Raw genomic sequence first — 27,434 nt, forward strand, 5'->3', positions numbered from 1 at the left:
AAATAATGGCTAGGAACAAGATTATGTGGAAAAACAGAAAAAAGTAGTTATATAAAGAGCTACATTGATGTTGCAATTTAAATATAGAATATTGTTCAACTCACTTGAATCAGTTTGTGAACCAATACAAAATAAAGTGCACTGTTTGTTCCATTCTAACAAAAATCTCTTTGCGGGTGAGCAAGACAACTAACAGTCCATGAAATATCATACAATAGTAAACAAATCAAGTTGCACTAATCACAATTGTAAACCACAAAATTAGTGTGAGCTTTTCTTCTTGATTTAAACTTAAGGCTAGAGTCCAACATGTTTTGGACAATTTAAATGCTGGGCTCTGCAACCCACCACCACTTCTCTACTGTATAAAGTAGAAATCACTCCAAATAAAAAATGGCCAACAAGCCAAAGTAAAATTAAAGAACAACAAATGAAAATGTGGAGTGTTCAGAAGGGCAATTACTCCACCTTTAGCAGATTTCCTCAAGAACGATTTGCGAAGCAATCATTAGTAGCTCACAAGTTTACAGCTCCATTTTCAGATTAACAGGAAGAGATTAATAGTAGGTAAATTACAAATTACAAACTTGTGTCACAACACTACTTTCAACTCTACAAACTTTCATTTTAGTTAATTTCAAGCAAAGGAAGCATGCCAGTTCTCTGCACAGACAGATACTCTCAATTACTAAACTCCAGGAGTCTCTCTACAAACTTTTATGTCTCCAAAATTGGTTGATCATTAACCTTTGCATAGGCTCTATAGCCTTTAAGAAGTTATATTTCTCTGAAATAAATACAGGAATAAAATTCATGTCAGCCATAAATATAGCACTTACATATTTAGTGCATCTGTAGTGAGGGATCATTACTAATTTCCCTTTCTAAAATGAACTTTCTAATCTGTACATTAAATGTAAACTGCAAAAAGCAATATACATCTGCATTTAGTAGTTCGATTCTTTTATGGTCGAGAGGGAGTGTTGTGGGATACAGTGGCCAGAAGGAAGATTTATGGACATTTTCAATTAATTTTTAAAATCAGCTTTATAAATGTTACTTTATTGATTTCTACTGGGTACTTCTTAAACTGCCTCATCATACCAAGCATCCTCTAGGCAATGCCTAGCAACTCATGCTCCACCTGAAAAGGACTGCACATTGGAACACTTCATTGTGGTATAACTCTCCTCAGTAACAGTAACTGTGTGGAGAATTAACATTAAAAGGGTATTCAGAGAACAAACCATATTAAAGGGTATTTGTTATAGCTGCATTTACATTAATTATTTATCTCGAGCTCTGTCCTTGACTAAAGGTGCACACTCTTGTTTGGGGTGTGCTGACAGCCCAAGTGCCAAACTGAAAAGGACACTTTTCCCTAGCAAGCATTTTTTTTAAAAAACAACAAACTTAGTTTTTTTATGAGGGGTACAAAAGATATATCACAAATATATCTCCCTAGTTAGCATGAAAACTGGGCTACATTGGCAAGTCATTTACAATGTTTTTTGGGCTTTGTTACATTTGCTGGTGAAATGAAAACAGTGCTCTGCATTATAAAGGTCCTCTAATGGCAATAAAACATATTACCTCTGCAACAGCAAGAAGGTAATTAAAGTGAGATCTATACCAAATTCAAACAAAAAGGAATTTCCGAATCAGAAATACCTAATGAAGGGATCTGAGCTATTTACTATCAGAACATTGCATAAATGTTTCATGTACCACTTCAGTGTACAATTTCTTTGGCAGAACATATTCTTAACTAATACAACTTTTATTTTTAAGAAGGTGCTTCTTTTTAGCTTTAAAAAAAAAAGCATTAACCTGGTAAAATATTCACTATAACTGAATTATTTTACAATTTCAAGAGATTTTTCTTGCCAAAATTCAAATAATATTTATGAACAAGCAGTTTAAACAGTTTGGTCAGGCAGGTGAAAATAGCTCTTTTTAAAAAATGAAGGAGTCAAACATTTTTATATTACTTTATTTTTTGAGAAATTGCACAATACAAAGAAAAACATTACAGTATGATTTCATACAATGAATCATAATTATCATGGGTTATACTTTCTGAAAAATGTAACTAACAATCTTTTCCCAGACCCCCACATGTACACAGCACACAAAGAATACTTTACATATTTAAATGCCAATACAATTCTTTAAAACATTTAACAGACAAATCAAAAAATGAACAACCTGGATTTGATTTCTTATTGTTGCACAAAGGCAGTAATAGACTTTGATTTAGCAGAAAGCTTATCAAATACTGGATGGTCTTCAATTGGCTCTTGGCAAGCTTTTTCTTAAAATGTTTAATGGTGGAAAGGTAAACTCAATGCATAATGAAGTAGTGTATACCTTTTTTTTGCTTTCTGATGAGTCTGCTGTTGTTATAGTTTAAGAAACATTTCAAGTGACAGTCACAAAGATAAAAACAGGCAAATGCACGTTTCCCTATTCAACAGAAAGGATTTATGTCAACTTTGAAACTCAGCAAAGTTTGACAATGATTAGTTAAATGGAATATTTATTGGGACAGTACAGGCAATAAAACAACCCAGTGGTTAAGTTGCCATATAAGTAGCAAATAGTCTTTTAAATGATTGCACATATTCCAATAAGTATGCTACTCCATTGTTTAAAAAAAAAGTTCTAGTGCTTTTCTCCATATTCTATCAAGTCCATATCTCACAATTAAATGGCTACAACTTCAATAAAATTAAAATCTGTAAGTCATTGTGTTGTTATGTTTAGAAAGCATCAAAACATATCGAGGCATGGTTTATGCACCAAATTATTCAGAGGGAAAGTTCTATTCACCTACCTGATAAATTGTTCAAAAATCTATAACTAACATTGATACAAGATAGCAGTGTAAACCATAAATTATACAAGTGATTTCACTTTACTGTCAATGTTTCATCACCACTGGAGGAAATGAGAGAGTTCCTTAAAATATTACATAGAACATTTTGAACAGAATTCTAACTTCATACTCAAGAATTAGGTTTAAAGGAGCAGACAGACAAAGTGAGTCTTGTAGACCAGATATATAGGATAAAAGTGCAGAAAATGTCAGCTGGAGAATAAAAAAAACTTCAATTTCTTAGAGAAACAAACTTTAAAAACTCTTATGCAAAGAACTGAGCTGCGTATAACAAGCACTTCAAAATTTCAACATAGTTTAAAAACTGTTTTAGAATAAGAGGTGTGCAACCTTCACAAGACGTTTCTCTGAAGTATAAACTGCAGATTTGTCATTTTAAAACGAATTTAAAATAATTTTCCTATATTTTTCATTGATTTCAAAGATAATTGCAATGAAGTGTAAATATAGGTTAAAAAGAAGAGCTGCTATATTCCTGAATTTCAAAATATTTCACAGATTCTGTATGGTTTACTTATGTGGTGACCTCATCAACATATTTAAAATACTGTAGTACAAACCAGCATGTAAATAGGAATACTGAATAAAAAACATTGCAGCCACATTAAAGAACAAGCATTATGTCCACAACCTAATGTTGTACATGGTTTCCCCAATATTCAACACTACATTAAAATAATTGAAGTCCTATTCTAGAACGAGAACAGTGAACAGGTGAACATTTAATATTTTAAAACTACAGTATTACAACAAGTTTTTGTAAGTGCCTGATAACCATTGGTTTAGAATGGATTAGGACAATGGGAAACACTAATTTGTACGACTTGATTATGACAATTTTCTGCACATTTAAAGTATATTTACATATTTTATTCAGAATCCACAAAGCTTCCTTATTTAGTTCAGTCACGACATAGTTTCTATTACAATTTAACAGAATTTGTTATAAAAAGGAACAAAAAATTTTCCTTCAGTACAAAGTTCAGTTTTGCTGTACAGGGCTATTAGAAAAAAAAAATGATTTGCCTGCAATTCTTTGGTTTTATATGCACACACAAAATAAAACATTGCATCTACTCCCATAAGCCAACATCTTTAATTTCAAAAAATAGCAATTTACTGTAAACACCGAGAAGCAAAAATTAACAAATGACTGAACCAGTCAACTTTGTATGGCTGGGCAATAATTGAATATTTTTCTCAACTATTTTCTGAAATGGGTAATCATAAACAGAGTTGGTTGGAAAGGATGTTCCAGACACTTAAACTCTTACACCTACCCTTTTAGTGTTTTCAATAACTGCTGGATCTGGTTTTCCATAATTGGGTGGATTTGCATATGGATCATATCCAAGCTTTGCTAACATAGGTGCAATCACTGGCATTTCACGAACTACCTCATGCGGAATTTTTCCCACCCATTTTGACAAGGCTTCAACATTGACTGGTTTGATGACTTGATCAGTAGATCGCTCAACCCTGTAAAATTGAAAATATTCCATTTAAGTTACAAAAACAGTTAGCCCATATAGATTCTATTTTCCTCCCCCCCCCCCCCCCCCCCACCCCCCACAAACCGCATGTTAAAACGTGCTCTGAGCTTTATATAGTTTTTAAAACGTCAAATTCATTCTAAGATAGACCCTGCATATAATTAAAATTTATTTTTGGCATTAGACATTACTACTTGGTTAGGAATTATATTTTTATTCATATTATGGCAGAATTTTTGCAGCATACTTATTGTGCATACTAACTGCAGCAACAGCATAAATCAAATTATACTGGTGGCATTTAAACTGGGGTCTTTGTACTCTGAAACCTAACAAGGAATACCTTCAAAAACGGAGATAATCAGTTTCTGATGCTTAATGAAAGTTATTTGTATTTGTATGCCAATATGTTTCTACATTGATAGCTGTTCAAAGGAAAACTAATACTTGCAACAATTAGCACAAAAGAATTGGCTATTAATAGGAAGTTCAGTGAGGCAAATTAAGAGTAATTCTGATGAGACCAGATTAAAATAAATCAGCCAATTTTGTTAGCTGACTCACTTACCTTAACTGGAAATTAATAGATCAAAGTCTCAAAGACTTGACTGTAAGCCAAAATTTTATTGCACTGAAGCAGCATTGTTTTATTGCATGTGGTGCTAAATCCACAAGTGTCTACTTGTTCAGGTGAATGCTAGTAATCTCGACATTCTAACCAAATGCTTTCTTCCATACATAAAAAAAACAGGTTAATTGCCATTACTTTGTTAGTAAAACATTACTGTATGCAAATTAGCCTTAGCATTGTAGAACCTATTGATGTACTTTAGCTTGAAAGAATTGTAATTAATGCTGGTACTCACTTACAAAAGAATAAAAAACTACAAGGTTCATGTACACTACCAGGTATCCTGAAATAATAGATTATATTAGATTAGATTCCCTACAGTGTGGAAACAGGCCCTTCGGCCTAACAAGTCCACACCGACCCTCCGAACAGTAACCACCCAGACCCATTCTCCTATATTTACCCCTGACTAATGCACCTAACACTACAGGCAATTCAGCAGAGCCAATTCACCTACTCTGCACATCTTTGGACTGTAGGAGGAAACCAGGGCACCGGGAGGAAACCCACGCAGAGACGGGGAGAGTGTGCAAACGCCACACAGACAGTTGCCCTAGGTAGGAATCGCGGAGCCCTGGCGCTGTGAGGCAGTAGTGATAACCATTGAACCACTGTGCCGCCCATCAGAATGTAAACTAAAGGGTGACATTGTCTCTCAATCTTCAATGTTCATATCCATTAATTGAGAAAATGGGTCAGTTATTTAGGGCAAGTTACTCAGAATATATTCTGACCTGTGGCACTACTTAGATTCTCAGTTTTATTAATCTTAGCGCTGCTTTCCAATTTTGAGAGGTTATAGTGGGTTAGCTTTGCTATCTACCTAGGGTAGTCTACTGTAGAGTGTTGACCTGCCACAGGATGAAGGTGGAACCTACTTTTAGAAGCAATAGAGAATCTAGAGTTAGAAGACTTTAACTTAAATAGTACCTTTCAATACATCAAAATCCCAAACAACTTTCAAACGATGCATTGCTTTGAAATGTAGTCTATGAGTAACAGAGGTAATATGGTAGAGAATGTGCTGAAATAGTGCTCAAATAAATTTTCAAAATGCAATTGGAGATCCATTTCACAACTTTTATGGTTTTCAGGTTACGAATTTCAGCCAAATTTCATATGTTTTATGCATTACTGGACCTGACATTAACCACAGCTGCTATTATAAAATCACCTTTGCTGTTTGGTCATGGCTCATACATACAAACAAATGAATTAGGAGAAGCAGGCCATTTGATCTTTTGAACCTGCTCCACGTCATGGAGGATCTGATTGTGGTCACAACTCCACATTTTGGTTTACAGCTGATAACCTCTCACTCATTGTTACAGGAACACATCTCTTCAGCTTTAAAAATATTCAACTATCCTGCCTTCACCCTCAAATCTTAAACTGAGAGAAAAAAAAAGTGTCTGAAAAGGATATCTGATACACTGCATTGATAGAATTTATCTAGACTTCCGAATCACTTCCAATTGGCTATTGCTTGAACAAAAAAGCATTTAAATAACACCATAACATTAAATGTCCATAATGCTTCCTATAGTTTGAAGAACATTTGGCATAAAACTGCTGCCGTATTTACTCAAATATCCTACAAATAAGTGATCAGATGAATGAGACTGTCTCATTCTGGGCAACACAGTGGTTGTACAAAATAGAAGCACATGGTATGGGAGATAACAGATCAGCATGGATAGAAGATTACATGGCATAAACCGTATGCATTAATAGGCCTCTCTCTGATTGGCAGGATTTGAAAAGTGTGGCCCTCCAAGCGTAGTGTTGTGCTCTCATCTTTTTATAATTTAGATGAAGGAGAGAAGGCATGCTAGTTAAATTTATAGATGACACAAAAGATAGGTAGGAAGGTATGTTGTGAAGAGAACATAAGCAGGTTGTAGACTGATTGGGACAACCTGAGTAAGTGGACAAAAATTTGGCAGTTGGAGTATGAAGCGGAAAAATGTAGAATTGTTCACTTTGGCAGGAAGAATTAAAAAAAAAAGCAAAGTACTCTGTAAACAGAATGACTGCAGAAGTCCAAGGTGCAGAGGGATCTAGGTATTCTAGCACATGAGTCACAAAAGGTTAGCATGTGGGTACAGCAAGTGATTATGTATTTCATTGGCTGTCTATCCTTTATTACAAGAGGAACTGAACATAAAAATAAAGATTGTACTGACTGTGGTGGGGCTGAATAGCCTACTTGTCCTAATTCATATATTTGCAGGTACTTGGGAGTACCCCAAATTTGGAACCTGAAATACAGTCATTAAGAAAAGGTTAGCAGGATGCTTAAAGTGTAATATTTACATTCCTTCTAATTGCTCCAGTCACAACTGAATCGGCATGAATGGACCATTGGAGCAGCTGTGCAACTGAGGGGGGAAGCATTGGCTATTGGGTCAAAGTATTTAAGCATTATATATCTTAGTCAAAAAATGTTAGAATGGCAAGACAGTGTTGAGTTTGGACTCTTCAGCTCTTTATATTTCATTGTCAGCTTAAGTCCATGTTTTGTTTGGTACTGAAAATCAAGTATAGTAAGAGCTTCACATCCAAAACTATTTAGTCAAATTAAAGATCCGAACATAAGTGCAGAAGTATAAATTACAGAATCATGTGGAACAGCAGTTGGGAGTCTTAAAAACACCTTCATATACTTTTTCATTATTCTTAGATGCATTACAGGTATCAATACAGGTACCAGCAAGGCCTGCAATTGTGGTACATCCCTAATTACCCTTGAATTCAATGGCTCACTCAGCCATTTCAGAGGACAGTTCTGATGCTGGAGTCAGATGCAGATCAAACCAGGTAAGTACAGCAGAATTCCTTCCCACTGAACAAGATAGTTTTTCTTATGGCAAAGAAGAATAGTTTCATAGTCACCATTATTAAACATAGCTTTCAATTCCAGAATTATTAATTAAATTCCACCATCTGTCATGTGGTGTTTAAGCCAATGACATGAAAGCATTAGGCTGGGCCTCTGGTGCTGTGAGACCCACCTCTGGATTACAGGTGTGATATTATCATTAAACCACCACCACCCGAAACTGGAAAATTGAAATATTAAGGCAAGACTTACAATAGGGTTTTTGAATCTTCTTTTGATGTTCTTCATAACAGTACCCTAGCAACCACAAGCAGCACAGGCCTATCAAAGGTATTTTACAGGACAACGCGATGTGTTTTGAGTTTTACAATTACAATGAGGTTTTTCAATTCTCAGAACTGACTTCAGATATTCTACAAATAAAATGTTAACTAATACTTACTTAGAAAGAGAAACACCTCCTGCTTTCCCTATCATTTCTTCATGATGCAATACTGCTGTATTCCAAGGAACACCTAGGAACTTCAGAACATTCTTCATCCAAGTTTCAGGATGCAAAACGAGTTGTTCATAGTGTACTGGTAAACACTTATTAAACCCAGTTTCCAAACATTGATTATACATGGTCTCAATAGCACGGTTCCATTTGGTCAGACAGTCTCTGTAACTGCTGAGGTCAAATCCAGCTATGGTAACTTTCCGAGTAATCATGGAATGTACTGAAGCACGTCCATCCCGTATCATTAGAATGAATTTGGCATTGGGAAAAATTTTGCTCAAATAAGTCAACGATTTGAGAGCAAATGGATCTTTATTGCATAAGTACGTAGCAGGTTCCCCATGTTTAACAATAATTTCTAATAAAAAGGCTTGCATGGCCGAGTCCAGCACCTCATCAGTAACACCAGCTTCATCCAATCGCTGTTTCTCTCGGCCAGATCTGCTCCACATTTGTTTCATTGCAAGGATTCTAGGAATAACCCGGGTTTCCTCGCCACAGCGAATTTCAGGATGGGCATCAAGCATTGCTCTCATGAGTGTGGTGCCACTTCTTGGTACTCCTCCAATAAATATTAATGGCATGTCTTTGTTGTAAACAAATCTACTTGAACTATTTTTGAATCCAGATTTTGAAATGTAACGTAATGATCTGCCACTATCTAGAATGTTAGAATGCTGCTGCGTATGCTCTTCTACTCTATGGTGGCATTCTATTGCATAACGGCCAAGATAAAATACAGTTAGTGAGCTGATCACTAAACATGCTAATAATAAGTTCTGTTTTAATTTGCCTACCATTTTGAAATATCACAAAGATAATTATTGATCCAGATATCAAAATAGTCTCTTACAAATCTGCCTTTAGATCAATTCCATGGCACCAAAACAGGAAAACACATCTGAAAAAGAAAACAAAATGTCAATGAGAAAGCTGCATGAGATTACACCTCAAACAGACAAAAGTACTTCAGAAGTAAAAGCAACTTTTGTAATACTTTTGGTTCTACATCAGGCAGCTGAAAATTTATCACCTTAAGTAGACAAACAAGCTACATCGTCAATTTACTTTCCACTGCAAACCAAGAAGTATTAGCTAATGGTGAAATAGAAAGTTTTAGCCTGTTTAAAACAATATAGTTATGCATGCTACTAGACAAACATAAATCCAGAGATTTCAAGAGAAAAAGGCTCAAGATCAAAAACATGAAAAATATCTCAGGAATTAGTGACAAATTTGCTCACAATGCTCATAAACCAATCATGTTTATGTTCTTACAATTTAGGTAATCAAAAGGGTTAACCACATCATTTTTAAGAACAATTAGATCACACTCCCCCTCTGTGTGTGTGTTATATTAAAAGGTGTTCTGCTATACACTCTAATGATCACCATTTTAATCACAAATTCTGACAGTACAGATGGAAGCTGTTTGGCCCATCATGTCTGCACCAATTTTCTGAATGAGTTAATGACTTGTTCCAACTATTTTTTTTCCAAATAACCCTGAATATTTTTTCTACTTAAATCGTTATTGAATACTCATGAATGCCTCAACTGACCTGCTTGCAGGCACTGCATTTCACAGACTAACTACTCACGCTGTAAAAAGATTTTGCTCACATCAAATCTGATTATGCAAATTATCTTATATCTGCACCTCAATGTTTTCAAACTTCTTATAAAGCAGGAACAATTTTCAACAACTCTGTACAGGACTCTCATGATTTACAAAACTGCTGTCAAACTTCTCAGTCTTCTCTTCCCCAAGGAAAGCAGTCCCAGCTTCTCCAATCTATATTCATAATGGAAGTATCTCATCCTTGAAGCCACTTCCATAAACCTCTTCTGTACACAAGTGAATTAACATCTTCAGTGTGACACACAAAATGCAGCAGCTGAGGTCCAACTAGTGTATTAAACTTAAACTTCTCTGCTCATGTGGTCTATGACTATTAAGAAAGCCTAAAATACTGAATGCTTTATTAAATAAGTGTTTTACATGTCCTACCACTTTTAATTACTTATATGCATACAAGTTATGTCTCTCTGCTCCTGCATGTGACTCATTTAATACTGCATCTCTATGTTCTTTTGACCAAGATGTATCATCTTATATTGAACTTCATCTACCACATAACTGCCCAACCCATGAGCTTAATGTCCTTTTGCAGCTTTACACCAACCTCCTCACAGATTAAAGTGCTTCTAAAATTTTGACATACTGGGAAAAGCTACATTAATACTATTATTTGAATTAGGAGTAGGCTATTTGACCCATCTAGCCTGTTCAACCAACCAGAATTGTGGCTGCTCTGATTGTGGCCTCACCTGTACATTTTTATCTACCCTAAACAATCTTTGAGTCCCGTTAGTGAATCATTTACTTCCATCTGAAAAACGACTGCCTCCACTGCTTGCTGGGAAGACTATTTCAATGATTCACAAATTTTGAGAGTTCAAAAAATTCACCTCAGTCTTAAATAGGAGACCTCTTAAGTTTAAAGTGCATCTGTTAAGTCAATTCTTTCTCAAAAGAAGAAATATCTTTCAGCATCCACATGTCAAGTCCTCTTAGGATTCTGCACATAGTTAGTCACTTTTTAATTGCAATTCCTAGACTTTCATGAGTTCTCTATTACCTGCCTTCTGAACTTACTGCACTTTTTGCTCAGGTATAACCCCGACCTTGTTCTCAAACCTAGGGACAAGGGCAGCGCTGTTGTCATCTGGAAAACTGACTTCTACCTCGCTGAAGTTGCATGTCAACTTTAACAGCTTCTCCTACCTATCCCTGGACAGCGACCCCATTATTCAGCCACAATTCTGGTTGGTTGAACAGGCTAGATGGGTCAAATAGCCTACTCCTAATTCAAATAATAGTATTAATGTAGCTTTTCCCAGTATGTCAAAATTTTAGAAGCACTTTAATCTGTGAGGAGGTTGGTGTAAAGCTGCAAAAGGACATTAAGCTCATGGGTTGGGCAGTTATGTGGTAGATGAAGTTCAATATAAGATGATACATCTTGGTCAAAAGAACATAGAGATGCAGTATAATGCGACCCCATTATTGATCCTCAAGCCAAAGATTCCACAACAGTCACTGACTGACCTTATCACCTCGAGGGGCTTCCCTCCACAGGTTCCCATGTCAGATTCAATGCCTTGTTAGCTAACTTCTATCTCTTTCCTAAAGTCCATCCATAGGTTGACCCGGTAGATGTACTGTTTCAGCCCCACCAAACCGATTTCTCTATACCTAGACTCTTTTCTCCATTTGTCTAATCTCTTCCCACTTAAAAATCAATGTCTCTCCAAATGCGGGGGCTTCAGCAATGTTTACAACTTCCTTGCCCAGATGTTCACTAGACACCCAAAAGCTGCTTCTTCCTTTAACTGAAACCCAATCAGTCCCCATCCAGCAGTGTACCATGCGCACTTCAAAATTTGTCATCTTTCGAAACAATTCACTTCAAATAAAGAGAGTTGCTAGAGGTACTCTCAAAAATCTTGGCTTACAAGAATGCCTGTATAGTTATGTTAAACATGGCTTGTTTCAGTTGTAATTGGACCTTTTCCCTCAACTCTTTGTCAGCACTGACGATTATATTGATGTTATGTCACATTTCATCCTGAATTGAGAAAATTTCAATATTGTTTCATAATTCTACCTTTCACTCAGTCTCATATGGTTCATCACCAACTTTTTTTTCCTTGACTTTTCATCTCATTAAATCGACTAATTCATAAAATGCTCCCATAACCGAAAGTACTCCCATACCTACCCTGACTTGACTTCCTCACACTTTAGACTAAGTAAAGACTACATTTCATTTGCCCAGTTCCTTAGTCTCCTTTACATCTGATGTAATTAAGCAACCTTCTACAAAAATGCTTCTGGAGATCCAAAGAGAGCAGCATGGATCGTGCAGCTGCTCCTGGGATTTCAGGCTTAGTTAAAGATGTATTTGTTTTTTTTAAAAAAAACACTCATTGCAGCCATAATTTTACTAACAAGATTTTTTCCATTTTGGTTCATTAACATGAAAAAACCAAAATTAAAAGACATTTGGATAGATACATAAATAGGAAAGGTTTGGAGGGATATGGGTTGTATGACTCTGTGTTGATTTTCCTCCACCATTGCCCTATCTGTTTCAATCACATTGATTATACTTCTGTTGTAACCCTTTCAATTCCATAACTATGACAGGTCCCCTTGCTCTGATCTTGTATTCTATTAGCTTCCATATTCAATAAATACTTTGTTATCTTCATTGCAAAGCCACTAAACACATCTTCCCCCTCTCCTCTGCCTCCAGCATTCCAAATAGACCATTGCCTTCCGGAGTCAAAAAGTATGGAGCACAACAGATGATCCAATTCTCTTTTCGATTCCTGTCATCTTGTCCTCTTCCCACAGCATCTAAGTATCTCAGAAGATAACCTCACAATTCAAGTCCCTCCCAAATTAAGCAGCAATTATGTATATTTCTCTCAATCCAGTCTACCATATTTGCTGCTCAGAATGCGGTTACTTTACAGTGGAGGGACCAAACAAGATTCGATGACTGCTTTGGGGAACACTTCCATTCTGTCCATAAGCTTGAGAGCTTCCAACAACCTGTCATCTTAATTACAAACCTCTCACACTGACATTTCTGTCTGCAGCCTGCTGCTTGTCGTTCAACTTGTCACTTCAGAGCCTTCTGGAATCATAGAACATGGAATTCAACAATTTTAGACCATAAAACCATGGCCCCTATTGTGTTTCCTGATTTTTATTTGCCTCATTTTTTTTCCTCTCTCAGACAGAATACCTGCTCTAGGCACATATGTTCTTTCTTTCTTTTATTATCCCACTAATCCTCTTTATTTTGGATATCTAGCTTTTCTATCATTCAATTTTTTTTAGATTAGATTACTTACAGTGTGGAAAAAGGCCTACGGCCCAACAAGTCCACACCGCCCCGCCGAAGCGCAACCCACCCATACCCCTACATCTACCCTGACCTAACACTACGGGCAATTTAGCATGGCCAATTCACCTGACCTGCACATCTTTGGACTGTGGGAGGAATCCGGAGCACCCGGAGGAAACCCACGCAGACACGGGGAGAATGTGCAAACTCCACACAGTCAGTCGCCTGAGGCAGGAATTGAACCCAGGTCTCTGGTGCTGTGAGGCAGCAGTGCTAACCACTGTGCCACCGTCTCTCGTCTTCCACCTTATCACAGACTTTGCTTTTGTTTTTGTCCCATTGTTTGAAACCTATTACATGTCTAACTTTTCCCAGTTCTGAGGTCACAGATAGGCACTATTAGATACTTCTCCATAGAGATTCTACCTAATTTGAGTTCTTTCTAGCATTTCCTGTTTTTCTTCAGACTTCCAATATCTATTTTATAGTTTATATTCTTCGATGTAATCGTCCACTTACATAGAAGGTTTGACCACGGATTAAGGTACCAAAAAGTAATGCATATCATCTTCAAGAGACCAGGACAGAAACAAACTGAAGAATGAATCCACCAGCATGGGATTGGGATACAATACTCTAGGTTTTCTTCCTGTTTTCTTTTAAACCAACTGCTGGTACATGTAAGAAAGGACTCCTGATGGAGGAATTGCCTCAAAACATACTTCAAAATCAATTTTTCAGAAGAAAATACCATAAGATTCAGAATTAATTTACATGTTCTTACTAGTTGGGCACTGACTTAACTGAGAAGTACCATGCATCTTATTTATATAAAAAAAGTTGCAACATTAGAATTTACAATTTTAAATTTTTTGTGCATTCAATCCTTTTGACACAAATTATTTTGAAAATAATCTGTTTGGCTACCAAACAACAAAAGTAAAAGAACAAAAATCCTTTAAAGTGGTAGAATTGTTGGGCAAATCTAACTAACTTCAACTGTAATGATAAATACCTTCAGACATTCCACAAATAAAGCAAACATCTAGAGATGGACACAGATAATTAACACAATACAGAATTAAAAAAAAATCTCTGGGCTCCTTGTTAGCCAAAAAAGTACGGCAGATATACAAATAAGACAAAACCAAAAAGGTGTGCTCGGGATGCTGTTGAATGATCCAGACAAACCAGACTCTCTGTTTCAGACATGAAATATATCTTACCTTCCTGAATAGTTGATCAGTATCGCCAGTTATGGATGTTATTATGGGAATCAACATAGGCTTAGCTATTCTTTTGCATTCAATGTTGAACACTCTGCAAGTTAGACTCCATATCCTTTCCTGGCTAAACATTCCTTCCATTGGCATCTGATGGAGATTTCATTCACAGGTTTCTAACTCCTACATACCATCATGCTCTACCTAAATGTTCCTCCACAGATTTCTCTATGCTTGATGATGATGGGGAGAATCACAGATGATCGGACAACTCCCATGAATCTATGATTATGCTTCTTGGGAGGTGCTGATAATTGGAAAATTTAAATAGCTCTGTCCTAGTACTCAGCAGTGAATATCAAATACAATTACATCATTGCCCAAGCTTTGTGTCATCACATCCTCACACAAACAAATGCCACATAACAGAATGTAACAATCAAGCACCCTTATGTTAGTCTTTTGCTTTTGAACAATTTACTCATCACCATAGCAACAGAAGAATCTCAAGCAACTGAGTGTGTGGAGTTTGCACATTCTCCCTGTGTCTGCGTGGACTTTCTCTGGGTTCTCCAGTTTCCTCCCACAGTCCAAAGATGTGCTGGCCATGCTAAATTGCTCATAGCGTTCAAGGATGCGCAGATTAGGTGCATTAGTCAGGGGAAATGTCGAGCAATAGGGTAGCAGAATGGGTCTGGATGGGTTACTCTTTGGAGAGTCAGTGTGGACTTGTTTAGCCAAATGATCTGTTTCCATACTGTAGAGATTCTATGATTCTATGAAGAATCCAAGGGACTCCACAATGCAAGCAAATGCTGACAGACTAAGAATGTCCCTCTTACCACTTTCCCATGGAAGCCTAAGGGATGGCAGAATATTAACAGGTCATTAGTATTATTGCATGCAGATACAAAGTTGCACTTCAAATTCCTTAAACTCATGAAAGAAAAACAAGAAAGCAAGCTATCAATGCAACTTGTAAATGTAATCAAAGCAAAACAGAGAATACTTAGTACAATCAAGACAATTACATTTCATAGGAACCTTTTTTGGCTGTTAACACCATAAAATGAGGATGGCGGAGTACACTGCAGTACCAACTACAGATATCAGCACCTGTTCAAGGCGAAACATTGCTATCTGATCTATAAGGTTACCAACAAGACGACCAATAACCTATAGCTTGTACATTAATACAGAATTCCTCATTACGTGTTTCAATTTTTAAAAATTCATTCACAGGATGAGGGCATTGCAGGCTAGGCCAGCATTTATTGCCCATCCATAATTGTCCAGAGGGCAAATAAGAGTTGACCACATTGTTGTGGATCTGGAGTCACAGATAAACCAGATCAGGCAATGTTCCTTAAAAGGACATTAGTGAATTCGATTGGTCTTTCTTGACAATCAACAATGGTTTCATGGTCCTTACAAGATTTTTATTGAATTCAAATTCCACTATCTGTCATGGCAGGATTTGAACCCAAGTCCCTAGAACATTACCTGGGTCTCTGGATTAACCGTCGAATAATAATACCACGAGGCCGTCATGACCTCACATTTACCTTAAACACGTGGCAAAACAAGATAAAAGCAAAAACATGATGCAAACTGTTCATTTACGAATATCTTTCTTAGGCTGAAGGGTCTGTTTCCGTGCTCAACATCTCTAAGTTTCTAAATGGAGAAAGACTGCAAAAAAAAAACTTAGAAAACAGAGGAATTCCTTCTCTCAGAGTTGCAAATCTGTGGATTTGTTTACCACATAGCACATATGATATTCAAGGTTAAGATAGACAGATTTTTAGTCAGCAAAGTCGTCAAGAGTTATGGGGAGAAGGCAGGAAAACAGTTGAGGATGATCAGATCAACCATGATCTAAATAAATGGTGGAGCAGACTTGATGGGCTGAATGGCTCTGTTCTCATGTCTTAATGCTTAATTTCAATAAGCCTAATTGGCAACAGCTGGCCAAGTCAAATCAACTCAAATGGAATTTTGCAAAAGACCTTTGGAAATTATTTCCAAAGAAATTGATGTGCACTAATAATGTATTTTTTAGTCATAAAACTACCTGCAAAATACATCTTACCTTCTGTATCAGCCTTCCACAAGAAACCATATCAAAAGCCTTACTGAAGTTCTTGTAAACCTCATCAACTGCGCACCCTTATTTCATCACCTTATCAAAAAACTCAGTCAAACAGGATCTGCCTCAAATGAATCTGTTGTGGCTGTCCCCAATTAATGCCTGACTTTTCAAGTATAGTTTAATCCTGTCCTTCAGAATTTTTTTCAACAATTTCACCACCACTGACATCAAACTAACTTGCCTGTAATTACTTGGCCCATCCCTGCCAACCTTCTTAAACAAAAAAGGGACCACATCAGCTATCCATCAGTCACTTGGCACCTTGTGACTGGCAAGGTATTAAATACTTCAACTAGGGCTTCACCAATCTCCCTCCTTGCCTCCCATAGCAGCCTCGGATACATCTCATCAGGCTCTAAGGATTTGTCCACCTCTATGCCTTCTAAAACATCTAATACTGCCTCTTTATTAAAGCGTTCTAGAACCTCATCTTTCCCAAACTAAATTCCAAGCTATAATGTCTTTCTCCAGAGTACAGATGAGAAGCATTCACTTAGGATCTCACCCGCGGCCAGGATGCCCTTTCCATGGTAGTCCTCTTAATATACTTATAAAAAAAAACTTGGGATCTTTCTTAATCCCATCTGGCAAAGATATTTCATGACCCCACTTTGTGCTCCTAATTTCTTTTATTATGTAAACCTTAACACACTCCACACTTTTGAAGGGCCTGCCCTGCATTTAATGCACTGTACCTAACAGGCTTCCTTTTTCTTTACAAAACTCTTGACTATCACTTGCTAGACTCCAAGTCGAAGGGCTATAGAGGCTCAGATTAAATATGCTCAAAACAGACAAATATATTTCTAAATTTTAAAAATAAAAATAGGATATGTGGACTCTGCAGAAAAATGATGTTGAGCTAGAAGATCAGTACTGATCTAGTTGAAAAGTGAAGCAGGCTTGAGGGGGTTAAAAATACCCAGTCCTGTTCCTAACTACTATGCTCTGACTAGTTCACTTGATTCACACCCCAACCACTACCTTAAGCCTCGATTCACTTCACCACTGATGCGCAGTGGCAGGAGTTCATACAATTTACAACATCCCCTGCAGCAACTCATCTTCAGTAGTCCCTCAGGGGCTGAGTTCTGTCGTGGCTGAATGGTCAATCCCTGAAGAAGCAAACTCTGCAACAGGTGAGACAGGTGGTGTTTGATCAGTCAAGTTGGGGGCGGCGTGGGTGACGTTCTTTTTGCTACTTGCAATTAACCTTCATAGACTCACTTGGTGATGTTCAAAGTGGTTGGCACATTCACGGATGCTTGTTCCTAAGTTTTTGCATTATAGGCCAAGCAATTCCCATCTGATGGTGGTTGTGACTCATTTGTTTAGGCTTTCAGGGTTCCCTTGTAGCATTTCCTCTGTCCTTGCTGTGATCGTTTATGCTTGCAGAGTTTGGAGTACAGCTCTTATTTAGTGAGTTGTGTGAGGCATGTAGACAATATAGTTCATCCATTATAGCAGGATATTTATGTTGAGTGCCTTGATACCAGGGACAATAGCTTGGGAGAACATGCTTACGCTGATACACCTACCCTACCAGCATACTTGAAGGATTTTCAGAAGGTACAGTTGATGATAACACTCCTGGATTTCAGATGCTGATTGTACATCAATTTTCTGATGCATACGGGTGGGTGGGCAAACGGGGTGAATACAGCTGCTCTGTACACCATGAGCTTGCTGGATTTGAGGTCTCAGACCTTGGACCCCTGCAGAACACAGTGCACAAAAGCTGCACTGGTGATGTTGGTGATGTCACAGTCAGTTCACAATGAGTAACAATCATCCATGTTGTCCATGGGCTCACTGTGGATTTTAATGATCAGGGGTCAGTGTTGTGAGCAGGCTAGTACAGACATTTTTCTTTCCTGGATGTATTGTCCGAGTCCATTCCCTTATTTGCCTTAGTGAATGTGCTGACGGTGGCTTGCAGCTCAGCCAGAGTGTGTGCACACGCAGACGTTGTCTGCATACTGCAGCTCACTGACAGACATTAGGGTGGTCTTGGTTCTTGCCAATTTCCTGCCCATCCTGTAGGTTTCCTAAACTCTGGCAGAAGCTTCACAGAGATGGGGTGGAGTGTTGCAATAAGGAAGATGAAGAGTGTTAGTGTAATGACATAGTCTTGCCTGATCGTAGTTTGCACTTGCACCAGATGTGCGGTGAGTCAGTTGGTGAGGATCACAGTTTCCATGTCATCTGTATCTAATTTTATCTTTGTACCTGTACTTTAACCAATAACTGTCAGTTTTTATCAAATTTCATACAATAAACTAACCTTGGTCTTGTTCAACTACTAAAGTTTTACAGTTGATTATTTTTAACCAGGAACACAAAAGAACTGAAAAAGGGCTGAACAGGTTATATTAACTCAGTTCATTGAGCACACTGCAGACATGCCTGGCAGTCATGACACATGGAAAAAGCATTTCATGGACTGGTGCTCCATTTAGTGAATGACTGCTCAAGGTATGATGCATTTCAAAAATTTCTAAATTAAGATTATCTAAATGAAATTATGATTATGTAAAACCTGCCATCTTTCAGTAGAGACAGAGCTTGATTCCAATTTTAGAATGGATACTGTGCAACTTTCAAGCAAAAACCTCTGTTGATACTGATGTTTCACTTCATACAAAACTAATTATTCAAATATAATTGAGGGGACAAAATCCCTGCCCCTCAAGAGAGTTCTAGAGAAACTCAATTCTCTCATTTTTGGTCTGCTGAAGATTCTTTTACTCACTTTTTAAATTAGATGTTGTGATGTTACATGCATGAGCATTGAATTTTTTTGTAGGCGCTCTTTTAGAGAACTAAGTTAGCACAAATATCAAATAAAAACAAATTGCTGGAGAAATTCAGCAGATTTAGCAGCATCTTTGGAGACAGTCAACATTTTGAATCCAGCACGACACTTCAGATATGCAGTATTTCACTTTTATTAGTGCCAATTTCATATTTAAAGAACTTTTTTTTATATCAAGTATTCTCCATGAAAAATTAAAGTTGCAGAAACTGCAAGATATTTTTTTTAAATTCACTCTTTGGATATGGGTATCACTGGCTGCTTGAGAAAGTGGTGGGGAGCTGCCTTCTTGAATTATTGCAATCCACGTGCTGTAGGTACATTCAATGTCATTAGGGAGGAAATTCTAGGAGTTTGAGTCAGTGACACTGAAGTAACAGCAACAAATTTCCAAGTCAGGACGGGGAGTGGCTTGGAGGGGAACTTGAAGGTGGCAATGTTTCCGTGTATCTGCTGACCTTGTCCTTCTAGCTGGTAGTGCTTGTGGGTTTGGAAGGAGCTCTCTAAGGATCTTATGTGAATTTTTGCAGCATATCCTATAGATGTTACACAACTGCTACCTGGCTTCAGTGATGGAGGGGTGCATGTTTGTGGATGTGGTGCAAATTTAAGTTGGTTGCTTCGCCCAGAATGGTGTCAAGCTTCTTGAGTCTTGTTGGAGCTGAGCTAACCCAGTTAAGTGGAGAGTATTCCATCATACTTCTCACTTGTGCTTTGTTGATGATAGACACTATAGTTGACAAGATTAAAAACATTTGCTGCAGTCCATCCCAATAATGGAACCTGACTTTGTTGGGTTATGAACATCAGAGACAGGGAGGTTTGAGTAAAAGGGGCAAAGAAGCACCAGCTATGAATTAAGGCTGCCTGCAATCTTAAAGTCTCTACTAATTACCTAATTCCCAAATTCCAAGAACAGACGAAAATCAGATGCTTTTTAATTTCTAACTATATAGCACAACAGATAGGTAGGAGCAGATTAACAACAGACCAAATGAATTTTTGCATAGCTCATAACTTCTCAATTACCATTACCTTCCCACCCACATCACTACATGATTGCAGGGAAATTAAGACGCAGCAGACTTTCTCTCCTCCAGCTGCTGCTCTTGAAGACATTCTTGTCACAGCCAACTCCTTAAGCTTGCTCCTGACCTGGCCACAGGTCACCTATCTTCACCCTCTTTATTTCCCCAATTATTTGCCTCCTGTAGGACAAATGAGTCAGACGAATTGTCCAGAATAACAATTTTTTTGTCTATAATTACAGCTTCAATCCTTCCTGCCCTGGTTTGCAATTTTTGAGAAGATCTGTAGCTCAGGTTGTAGGTTTGCTCACTGAGCTGGAAGGTTTGTTTTCAAATGTTTTGTCACCATGCTAGGTAACATCAGTGAGCCTCTGGTGAAGCACTGGTGCTATATCCTACTTTCTATTTGTGTCTCTTGGTGGGTGATAGCATTTCCAGTTCTTTTTCTCAGAGGATGATAGATGGGATCCAAATTGATGGAGTTCTGGTTAGAACGCCAGGCCTCTAGGAATTCCCGTGCATGTTTCTGTTTAGCTTGGTCCTACGATGGATGTGTTGTCCCAGTCAAAGTGGTGTCCTTCCTCAACTGTAAGTAAGGATACTAATTATTGTGGGTCATGTCTTTTGATGGCTATTTGGTGTACATTTAACATGGCGGCTAGTTTTTTGCCTGTTTGTCTGATATAGTGTTTGTTACAGTCCTTGCATGGTATTTGTAAATGACATTTGTTATGCTGGTTGTTTGTATAGGGTCCTTTAGGTTCAATAGTTGCTAATTAAGTGTGTTGGTAGGTTGTGGGTCTGAGTAGTCTGGAAGTCATTTCAGAGATGTCTTTGATATTAGGTAATGTGGCTAGAGTTTCTGGGTATGTTGTGTCGACTTGTTTGGGTTTGTTGTTGAGAAATCAGTGGACTGTTTATTGGGTGCCAGTTCTTCCGGAATATGCTGTATAGGTATTTTTCATAATTCCTGGGTGCTGCATAGTGTTGTGGCTTGTTGAAATAATGATGCTGCTTCTGGTGCAGCTCTAGTTTTCCTACAAAGATGATTTTCTCTCTTGCAGAACCACAAAAAAGTGAGAGGGGTGAGAACAGTGAACATGGAACATGGAATGTGACTGAAACAGCTCCTCAGATTCTGTCTCTCTCACTCAATCTTCCAATCAAATTCTATATTATTTGCCTGCTCTGAAATGCCAGTACTTTTACTCAGGGAATTTTGGAATACAAAGTGGCCATATTATAAGCAAGAGACGTATGGAAGTGAATTTGCTTGAATTTTTCACCTTTAATATGGTGGCTCAAAAAGACACCTCACTACCATCTTTGAGATCAAATAAGAGTACATGATACTAAAGAGTTAATTTGCTCTGCTGACCTGCAAGAAATTGGATTGTCCCTAGGTGAGGCTGGGCTGCCTCTGACTTCCAGATAGATTGTAAGAAATTTATATTATCATCTCTTATTCAGAGCCATTTACATTGTCATGTCCTCCTATTTACATTTTAATCCGCTATTCAGAAATCAATTAAGAACATTACAGTTGGAATTTCACTACTCCCTATAGTTAAAAATAAAACTATTTGCAACATATTTGACCATTAAGGAATGATTTACATTACATTGTTTCCAGAGATGGTCAGGTCACTGCATTGTGTCTTGAGTGGCATGTGACTATTCGATTGTGGGGCCGTGGGGGCGGGTGGGGGAAGTGTTGGCTGGGGTGGTTGTCATGTGGGTATTACTAACTCTGGTGTAAAGATTTTGTATAAACAAAAGAACTGTTTTCTTTGTTCAGAGAGCTTGCCTGGATAAGCTTCGCAAGCATGGCGAAGAGTGTTCATGGTTTCTCCAAAGTTTCTACTGTACTGTGCTTAATAAATTTTGGTTATTCACAGAAGTTAGTGTGTTGCAGTTGCACCAAGAGTGTAAGAATCTCAAGAAAAAAAGAACCTAACAGGTATATAATAAATGCTTGCTTTGTTGGAGATATCCAGAACCCATTAACAAATTCAATTTGTTTCAGTTTCACAAAGGAAGTTATTCATCATGTCATAATTTTTAATCTATCAAAGTGGCAGTAATCACAAGTACAGCCAAATACAAAAGCTGTCAGCAAGATTAAGAAACCAACATGTATCAAAATTCATAGAAACAAACAAATCTTTCTAAACTCCAAGTCACCTGAAAGTATTTCAGATTTCACTTCTAAGAAACTATCAATCACTTACTCCCCAAGATTAAGCTTTCAATTTTGCAAGAATCCCCGATCCATCTGAAACATTTCAGAATACTCATTCCAACTTGTAAAATGAACCATGGCAGGAGCTTTTGTGACAAAATGCAGACTTAACTCAAACTCAGCCAGATTGTATTCTAAAAGAAGAGTCCATTGTTACCATTGAGGCTGCAAGAATGCATTGTTGCTTTAGTCCCACTACTCCATGGGTCACATCTAAAATAAAAATCCTTTTCCCAGTTACCAAGATGATCAATTAAATAACTTAACAGATACCTGATTTTGTGTAAAAGGAGCTACCAACCAGATTTCTTTAAAAACTGAATTATCAGTTAACTGATTAACATTCATTGCCAAAAATTAAAAGCACAACTAAAAAGGTCATAATCTCTGATTAATACCTGAACAAATTGGCAAAGGATCTACAAGATGAAAGAGGTAAACGCATGTCTCAAAGATTGGTGTGGGAGAAAAGGGTTCAAATTCATGGGACATTGGCATCAGCACTGGTGAAGGAGAAAGCCACTCTGATAGGAATCATGCTGGGACCAGAGTCCTGGCAAATCATACTAGGGCTAAATAACAATCGACGAGGTATTAACGTTTCCAGTACAAGCCATAGGACAGAGTATGGAATGGGTGAGGAATCTAACTTCAGGCACGACAGATTAATGCACAAATACGAGGGGAGATTGGGACAATCGCCACAGGACTGAGGTGTTAAATGCACGCAATATACGAAATAAGATAAATGAATTCGCAGCACAAATCGAAATGAGCAGGTATGACGTTGTGGGTAACACAGATGTAACTGCAAGTGGATTAGGGCTGGGAACTAAGTATCTCAGGATATATGTCCTATTGAAAGGGCAGGCAGATGGGGCAGGGTTGCCTTTTGCATAAGAAATGAAGTTTAATCAAGATCAAGAAGTGATTTTGAGTTGAAAGCATAGAATCTGAGAGAGTAGAGTTGAGGAACCACAAAGGAAAAAAATTCTGATGGACGTTATAGGTGTCATGGCGTGGGGACGAAAATATATCAGGAGACAGAAAAGGTATGTTAAGAAAGGTAAGTGAGAAAGACACTTATGATAATCACAAGAGACTTCACTATGCAGGTTGATTCTGAAAGATCAGGTGGGTAGCAGACCTCAAGAAAAAGGAATTTATGGAACATCTATCACAGTTTTATTTAAAAACGAGCAGAGTGCAGTAGAGCCCATGAAGGAATAGGCAATTTTAGATTTGATGCGTAATAAATCAAACTTGGCAAAAGTGAGGACTGCAGATGCTGGAGATCAGAGTCTAGATTAGAGTGGTGCTGGAAAAGCACAGCAGGTTAGGCAGCATCGGAAAGATGTTGTGAAACTTGAAAGGACTCAGAAAGGATTTAAAAGAATGTTGCCAGTTTTGGAGGATTGGAGCTATAGGGAGAGACTGAACAGGCTGGTGCTGTTTTCTCTGGAACGTCAGAGGCTGAGGGATGACCTTATATAGAGGTTTACAAAATTATGAGGGACATGGATAGGGTAAATAGACAAAATCTTTTCCTTGGGGTCAGGGAGTCCAGAACTAGAGGGCATAGCTTTAGGGCGAGAAGGGAAAGAGACCCAAGGGGCAACATTTTCATGCAGAGGGTGGTGTGTGTATGAACTGAGCTGCCAGAGGATGTGGTGGTGGCTGGTACAATTGCAACATTTAAGAGGCATTTGGATGGGTATATGAATAGGAAGGGTTTGGAGGGAAATGGGCCGGGTGCTGGCAGGTGAGACTAGATTGGGTTGGGATATCTGGGCGGCATGGACGGGTTGGACCGAAGGGTCTGTTTCCATGCTGTACATCTCTGACATTATGAGCAGGAAAATCGATGTTTCGGGCAGAAGCCCTTCATCCTTTTGCCTGAAACGTCGATTTTCCTGCTCCTCGGATGCTGCCTGACCTGCTGTGCTTTTCCAGCACCACTCTAATAAAGCAAACTTGATTAGGAACTTAGGGCAAAGGAACCACCAGGGGGCAGCGACCATACAGCACAGAAATAGAGCATTCAGCGCAAATAGTCCATGCTGACCATAATCCCAAACAGCAGCTTGTCCCACTTGCCTCCAAATATTTCTCATTCATGTGCTTATCCAAATGATCACATTCACTCTACAGTTTGAGGAGGAAAATCTGAAATCAGATGTAACGGTATTACAATTGAGGCAAGGTAACTAAAAAGACACGAGAGAAGAGCTGGCCAGAGTTGACTGGAAGGGGAGCCTAACAGAAATTCATCCCAGAGAAAAAGAAAGACACTAAAGGGGAAAATGAGGCAATCATGGCTAACAAGGAAAATAAGGAGCAGCATAAAAGCAAAAACAAGACCAACAATATGAAGATTAGAGTAAAGCCTTTAAAAAGCAGCACAGGACAACTGAGGCCAGAGAAGCAGTCATGGGAATCAAAGAAACTGTGGAGGAACTGAATAGGTACTTTGCATCAGTCTTCACAGTGGAAGATACCAGCAGTATGGCAGAACCTGAAGAGAGTCAGGGAACAAAATGGAGTGTAATGGCCCTAACTAAGAAGAAAGTGCTGGGGAATGCAAAAGGTCTTAAGACGTATAAATCACACAGAGCAGATGGACGACACCCCAGAATTCTGAAGCAAATAGTTGAGGAGATTATGGAGAAATTGGTGGTGATTTTTCAGTAATCACTAAAATCATGGAGAGGCCCAGAGGACTGGAAAGCAGCTAATGTAACACCCTTGTTAATGAAGGGAGGAAAGCAGAAGACAGGAAACTACAGGCCAATTAGACTCATTTATTGATAATGACTGTAAAATCTTACCAATGATGAGAACCAGAGACTTCTGGTCAAAAAACAAAAACATGGCTTTCTCTCTGTAGGAGACTAATTTTAAAAATTAAAAACTAATCCAAAAGGCAAAAAGGTTAAGTTGTAGACTGTTCTAAAGTAATTTTGATGTTATAACAAGAGGTGAAGTCACAGCCTGCTCAGGAAACAATATCAAGAAGTTCTCTCAATCATTCTGCCAGATGAATGAACAGATTTTATCTTAAATTCAATGAGAGGTTTATCTTCATAAAGTGGTGAGATCAGTCAGATCCCCTCTCACATGCTTCTTGCTCCCCAACTAATTCCAGACACCTAGACAATGTTTGAACAGCTCTAAACAAGGGCCTAAAGCAAAACAAGCAATTTATCAGCATTCACGTGATTTCTAGGAAACTTTGTTCAAACAAAACTTCACTGTCCACAATAACCTTTAGGCTATGCCATTAATGTTTGCGTAAAGATTTCTAGCTCGGGTGCTGGTTGTCATAGTTGACGTTTCGTCCCTGTCTAGGTGACAGCTCCACGGCTTTGCAGCCTCCTTTGAAGTGCTGCTGAACTGTATCTTCTGGAATTTATTTGGCTCCATTCCTGCTACTTCCAGTTGCCAGTTCTGGTTGTTTGTTTTAGTGGCTGGTTTATTGGGTCTAGGTGTATGTGCTTGTTGATGAGAGTCTGTGGGTGGGTGTCGTGTTTCTAGAAATTCTCTGGCTGCCCTCTATTTGTCATGTCCTTATGATCATAGTGTTGTCCCAGTTGAATTTATGGTCCTTGTCATGTGTCAGTGTAGCTACTAGGGACAGCTGGTTGTGGCGTTCAGTGGCTAGCTGGCGTTCGTGGATATGGATCAGCTGTTGGTTTATGGGCTGTCATGAATCCCAGTGGTTGGAGAAGTCTGCCTGCCAGTTCAGAAACATTTTTTTTTTAAATGTAAGGTAGTGTTGCTAGTGAGTTAAGAGATGTACAGCATGGAATGCCACGACCTATGACTCTATGACCTTGTCGCATTGTTTGTCTGTTAGGCATCTGCGGATGAAGTTGTAGTGATATCAGTTCTTGGCAAATACTCGGTAGAGGGGTTCTTCTTGCCTCCGTAAGTTGTACTAGCTGTACTTGACAAGGGATTCAACTATAAACTACAGGGAAACAAAAACAAACTTCCTTGCTGCATTAGAGTGTACACTCAGAACTAACAGACTAACCAAAGAGACACAGCAAGCAGTCAGACAAACCACTGTACCCTTACTAACACAAAAGACAAAAGAACAACCTCAACACCAAAAAGAGAGAAGCCCTAAAAACACTCAAAAGTGACAAAAACCTAATTATAGTACCAGCAGACAAGGGCAGAATGACTGCTATCATGGACAAGACCGAATATATTCAGAAAGAAAAGAAACTATTTGCAGATACAGACACCTACCTACAGAGGAGTATGACCCCACACCACAGCTAGCCAACAGAATAAATAACACACCACAGAACCTACAAAAAAAAAACGGACTAATAACCAGGATTGACCTATAAAAAGGATGAAACCAGAAAGCATCAACACCTCAAGATTTTACAGATTACCCAAAGTACACAAACCAGACATACCACTTCGACCCATAGTGGCACTCCAATCACAAACTGGCAAAAGAACTTCAACAAAAACATCCTATCAGTGGATTCAAACACCATACAATCATCACAGGAAATCCTAGACAATATCAAGAACATAAAAATAGTCAAGGATGAAGCAATGGTCTCTTTTGATGTCATGGCACTGTTCACTACAATTGACAAGCTTTAGCTAGAGGGACAATAGCCAAATTCCGGGACAAGCAGAAACAGACACGACCAGGAACCTAT

General features: G+C 38.2%; 1 protein-coding gene across 2 annotated transcripts in view; it reads right to left on the reverse strand.

Moving 5' to 3' along the window:
- The window catches only part of LOC140491446 (protein-tyrosine sulfotransferase 1-like), a 68,919-nt gene that overhangs the window by 39,067 nt on the left and 2,418 nt on the right, over positions 1-27,434 (reverse strand). For both annotated transcript variants that reach the window (XM_072589622.1, XM_072589623.1), the window contains exons 2-3: positions 8,308-9,265; positions 4,180-4,378 (exon numbers count right to left, since the gene is read on the reverse strand). In XM_072589622.1, the coding sequence (XP_072445723.1) occupies positions 4,180-4,378; positions 8,308-9,164 (1,056 nt within the window). In that variant the 5' untranslated portion in view covers positions 9,165-9,265. The remainder of the gene's footprint in view (positions 1-4,179; positions 4,379-8,307; positions 9,266-27,434) is intronic.

Source organism: Chiloscyllium punctatum, chromosome 19 (assembly GCF_047496795.1).
Source record: "Chiloscyllium punctatum isolate Juve2018m chromosome 19, sChiPun1.3, whole genome shotgun sequence".
NCBI classification, from domain to species: Eukaryota; Metazoa; Chordata; class Chondrichthyes; order Orectolobiformes; family Hemiscylliidae; genus Chiloscyllium; species Chiloscyllium punctatum.